General features: G+C 40.2%; 1 protein-coding gene across 2 annotated transcripts in view; it reads left to right on the top strand.

The window, feature by feature from the left end:
• The first annotated feature begins 778 nt into the window (after positions 1–778).
• The window catches only part of LOC106821643 (sequestosome-1-like), an 8,068-nt gene continuing 3,242 nt past the window's right edge, over positions 779–5,604 (top strand). Inside the window, exons 1-3 of one of the 2 annotated variants that reach the window (XM_014826532.1) lie at positions 779–980; positions 4,679–4,856; positions 5,414–5,524. In XM_014826532.1, the coding sequence (XP_014682018.1) occupies positions 4,703–4,856; positions 5,414–5,524 (265 nt within the window). In that variant the 5' untranslated portion in view covers positions 779–980; positions 4,679–4,702. Of the gene's footprint in view, positions 981–2,807; positions 2,980–4,678; positions 4,857–5,413; positions 5,525–5,604 lie in introns of those variants that run through there. The other variant, XM_014826533.1, reaches the window with a different exon arrangement.

The following is a 5,604-nucleotide window of genomic DNA, read 5'->3' as shown; positions in this document are numbered from 1 at the left end:
CGTGCGTGTGCACGTACACGTGCGTGCGTGCGTGCGTGCGTGTGTGTGTACGTACACGTGCGTGCGTGCGTGCGTGTGCTTGTATCGAACAATATCACGCATCTGCTTGCTGCCAACCGTTAAACTGCGCATGTGCGCATATGACGTCAATGTTTATAAACATAAAAGCAACGTCATGTATAGTAGTATATATGCGTGTATACATAAACTATATGTGATTTCAGATCATTATATGCTCGGGATTGCAATAATTGTAGATCCGGCCGGCCTGTGCATAACGAAAATGTGTGCTTGAAAAAAATAATTATCGGAAAAATTATTGGTCCGGCCATGGCCGGACTGGCCGGACCGGCTCCGCCGGCCCTGCACTAAAGCCAAAAGGCACAAAAAACTCTGGCTGTGACCACAATCAGTGAATTTCGGCTAAAAAAGGCTAATTAAACTATACCTCGCAATTTACCCAAGCTAGGTCTCACCCCATGGCTATAGCTATATAGCGCCCGTTGCCTCGATGCCAAATTTGGGGTACTGTATATGTACTACTTGGCGTACGGCTCATAGGGTCTATGTCCACCAGGGTACTGCCGCGCCGGAACGTACCCTGGTACTATCTAATATGCCGGACCGTACCTCGCCTACTCCACTATAATTACGAGTCTAGGGAGTCGCCTAGCTAGCTATACGCCTATAACCCTATAACCATATCAATACCAGGGTACGTTCCGGTACCCAGGGTACGTTCCGGCAGTACCCTGGGGGACATAGACCCTATGAGCCGTACGCCAACAGAAACAGAAACAGAAACAGAAACAGAAATGAGTGGTCTAGCTTACGCCTACGGCGCTATAATTTTATGATCTTTGTTCTGAACTTACTATAGGCCACTCATCATCAAACGACGTTACACTGCATTAGTACCGACTCGTACTCGAGCATCTAGAACTTGCAAGTGCTACCCACACTACAGAATTAACCCACCTGCATATATGGTAAGTTTGAAAAATCGTTATTCAAATTCAAATTCAAATTCAAATTCAAAAATGTTTTTTCACGCATTACAATATACATAAATAATATAATGGTAATATTAGTATCAGAATTACTTGCGTAGGAGGGCGATCGAGTTGACTGCATGGGAAGTCTTCGAGTCGGCCACATGCATATATGTATATAATGTTTATAATGCCAATAATATATTATTACATATATGATGGCAGACACATAAGTAAGGATACATAATTAAAGATAAATTACGATAAAGTATATTAATATAAAGTATGTTATTATTTCTATTTTAATCCTGCAGTTCGGCGCGGTGTATATAGTATTGCTGTCATTGCTGAAGCACAGCTAGGCACTTGAAGCGTTTCAATAGCAGTTTTGATCTGTCATATATATCTCTCCATCTAATCGATCCCTACTATTACTAAGACTATCTTACTATAATTTGGCGAATGTTGTATGTATGTATGTATGTATGTATGTTGATAAAAGGCTCCGTCAGTTTGGATCCAAATAGCGCCAAATTCACAGAGGAGATCGATTAGTACACGGGACGGGTTCTAAACTATACTCGGTTGAAAACCGTTTGTTCGGTCGTCGATTTGTGTGTCTGAGATTTTTGTAAGCCCCATAATGTAAGTAGAAATAACCATGTAATAATGAAGTTAAATATTCAGTAGCTATTTTCGCCATAGTTTCCCATATGAGATGTACAAGTTGAATTTCATCAGAGCAGATTTTTTTTTTGGAAGTCTGCAATGCTGTACGGGTGTCGTAAACACCGATCTGTGCAAGCGGTCCGATCACAAGCACGTAATATTACGCAGGGTTTTCATGATTTTTTATAGTAACAATAAATATACTTAAATAATATAAATATATAATATATATTATATAAATATAGTATAATATAAATATAAATTAATTAGTAGTAAATATACTTGAGCCAATGGTGTAAACCCGGCCAGGAAGCAGCAGAGTGATCATAGATGGGCAATTCGGCCGGTGGCCGTTCCTAATGAGAACACTGATTACGTCCGTCCCGCAAGAGTGCAAATAATGCGTAGACAATAAAGCGATCACAAACCAACGCAATTATGTGACGGTCCCGTACCGCACACACAGTGGAAACATGCCGAAACACGTAATATTACTGCTACCAGCCAAGTGGTATAATCAGTCCGCCGACTACCAGCCCATTAGATCTATCTATATGTTCTAACATTTCCAGTCGCGGATCACAACCTCAGTCAGTTCCTACATAGCATATAGCATCAAAAAAATTTGTGTTGTGCGTGCGTGTGCGTCTGTATTTCGAGCTGTGTGCTTGCCAAACAAATGGTTAATGTGTTAGCGGTGTAAGCATGATTGTTACATGTATTTGTATTGACATCGTCAACCATTAAAAAACAAACAAACATGTGCAACAACTAAACCTCCATTATCACACCCTTACACATAACACTACTGTACTGGTAACACATGCATCACAGTCACTAAGCCCGCGCGTAGCGCGGGTTTCAGCTAGTAAATACAATAATCTAACTCGAAAAGAGTAGGGGGTAGTAACCCTACTCTTGTTGAGTTATGTTATTTTATCTCTCTGTAACTAATTATTATGAGGTTACAGTGAATCTTGCTAAATCACTGTGTAATGCATAACAGTGTTTTACACAGCACAGTAGAGAGTGCACTAATGTGTGCGTGTGTGCGTGCGTGCGTGCGTGCGTGCACGTGTGTATATATTGCATTGTATATCACAATGCCCTTGATTTATCAATGCACATTATGTATTCTCAGATATCTGAGAACAACCAACAGTCATGGAATTTACTGTGAAAGCATTTTCGAAGGACGAGATCCGTCGGTTTGCTACGTACAAACGTAACTCAAATGGATTTAAGGTTATGCATCAGCAGATACAATCTATCTTCCCAGCATTGAATTCAAGAAAGGATTTTATCCTCTCCTGGAAAGGTATGTGTGATTATATTGGAACATTATTGTGGTTTTTCAAAGTACATTCATTTAATTGTATTTGTTTGTACATTCACATAAATGTAAGTTTCAATTGATTCCCCATGTGCATAGTGCATACGTATCACAACATAGAAACTAGGGGTAGGGCGATTCCTCGACATGTAGATGTATCGCAATACAAACCTTAACGATACTCCTAGATATGTTTGACCATTCGTGATACACATATCAATATTCTACTAACTAAAATCAATATATAGTTTAGTAGCGTAGTTTATCCCAAAGCAAAATAAACATAATGCAATTCACAATTCCATAGCGGTTATATACTATAAGCCTTGATTGGTAAGGTTCCGGTTGAGTGTGTAGTTTGCTAGGTAGTTTCTCTTGAAAGTGTCGTGATACGTATCGTACAATGCAGGCTGTTTCGTGATACGGATCGTAACGTCCCACCCCTAGTAGCCAGTGTTGTAGGTCTCGAGGCCGGTCTTGGCCTCGAGACCGTTTTTCTTGGTCTCGGTATTGGCCTCGGAGTGCAATGACTTGGACTCGGGTCGAGGCCACTACATACATAGTGCACAACTGTACATTATTGTAACACGCAGTTTACAAGAATTTAAAACTAAAACTCCTAGGTTTTCTAGATACACGGCCTAATCTTGTAACGTTTTCAATGGCTCGATTAAGATTCTTGTCCCTTTGGTTTGAATATGCTGTTACTTCGTCCCTTTGTGCTTTTTCTACCACTTCTTTCTCTTCTTCTACCACTTCTTTCTCTTCTTCTACCACTTCGAAGGTACTAGCACTCTCTCATTTGGTTCAACAAGCCGTGTCATTCTCGTAAAACACAAATGGATGACTCGTGTCTCTGTGTTTTCGGCTGACTATACACTTTCGAATGTCTACGATGCACTGTTGCGATTTTTTCCCTTTTGTCCCCTTTTCCCCGATTTTTTCCCTTTTTCCGATTTTTTCTCTATTTTGTATCAAAACTGGACTCGGACTCGGACTCGGACTCGGACTCGGGTGGTGTGGACGCGGACTCAGGCTTTCAGATTTGAAAAGTACAGGAGGACTACTAATGACTCCCCTAGGACACCATAGGGGGTCTTTTCACGCTCCGTAATCACACCCTTAAGAGGCATGATGGAGAGCTCCACTAAAAAATCACACCCTTAAGAGGCATGATGGAGAGCTCTACTAAAAATCACAACCTTAAAAGGGATGATGGAGAGCTCCTTGAGGGCTCTCCATCATGCCTCTTGGGGTGTGATGATGGAATCATGACCAATCCTCAGTCTAGAGTGAAATCCAAAACGAAAATTGAGATGTCATGTCAATCTGCCAGTATCTGAACAGTACTGGGGGAATAGTGTTAGACAACAGAAATTACCAAATCGTCTAGATTTTTGCAAATTTAACCAACGTAAAAACATTTTTATCAGGTGAGAGTTTGAGGATATATTTAGTAATGTTAGTTCTTACTTTTAAACTAAAAAAATGGCAATTTTTTTTTTACAAATTTTATCATAGAAAATTCGTGACGTAGTCCCTTTAAGGGAACAGTGTTTTACACAGCACAGTAGACACAGTGCACTAATGTGTGTGTGTGTGTGTGCGCGCGCACATATGTGTGTATATATTGTGTTGTATATCACAAAGCCCTTGATTTATCAATGCACATTATGTATTCTCAGATATCTCAGAACAACCAACAATCATGCAAATCACTGTGAAAGCATTTACGAAGGACGAGATCCGTCGGTTTGATGTTCCGGAACCAGAGTGGGCGACTATGAGGTCTATGCATAAGCAGATACAAAATATCTTCCCAGCATTGAATGGAAGAAATGATTTTACCCTCTCCTGGAAAGGTATGTGTGATTATATTGGAACATTATTGTGGGGTTTTCAAAGTACATTCATTTAATTGTATTTGTTTGCACATTCACATAAATGTAAGTTTCAATTGATTCCCCATGTGCATACGTATCACAACATAGCAACTAGGGGTAGGACGATTCCTCGACATGTAGATGTATCGCAATACAAACCTTAACGATACTCCTAGATATGTTTGACCATTCGTGATACACATCGATATTCTACTCACTAAAATCAATATATAGTTTAGTAGCGTAGTTTATCCCAAAGCAAAATAAACATGCAATTCACAATTCCATAGCAGTTGTATACTATAAGCCTTGATTGGTAAGGTCCCTGTTGAGTGTGTATAGTTTGCTAGGTAGTTTCTCTTGAAAGTGTCGTGATACGTATCGTACAATGCAGGCTGTATCGTGATACGGATCGTATCGTGAGCTACATGTATCGTCCCACCCCTAGTAGCAACTGAGCATTGGTTTAAGCAGTCGTTAAGCTCACTACACACCTACCTGCTACCTCTAAGTTTTTTTGGGCTTCTGCCTTGCAGATGAGGATGGAGATAAAGTTAACTTCTCCAGTGATGAAGAGCTGTGCAGTGCCATGAATTATATTCTACTCCAGCCAGATAGCAAGCACCTGATGCGTGTGTATGTTAAAGGTAAGAGTACGCTGTCATCACAGGTGTTTGTTATAGCATAACTAACCAGCTAATATGCACGAGTATACAATAAAGTATTA

This window comes from Priapulus caudatus, unplaced genomic scaffold, assembly GCF_000485595.1.
Source record: "Priapulus caudatus unplaced genomic scaffold, Priapulus_caudatus-5.0.1 Scaffold80, whole genome shotgun sequence".
NCBI classification, from domain to species: Eukaryota; Metazoa; Priapulida; class Priapulimorpha; order Priapulimorphida; family Priapulidae; genus Priapulus; species Priapulus caudatus.
This window is presented reverse-complemented; position numbering and strand designations above follow the sequence as displayed.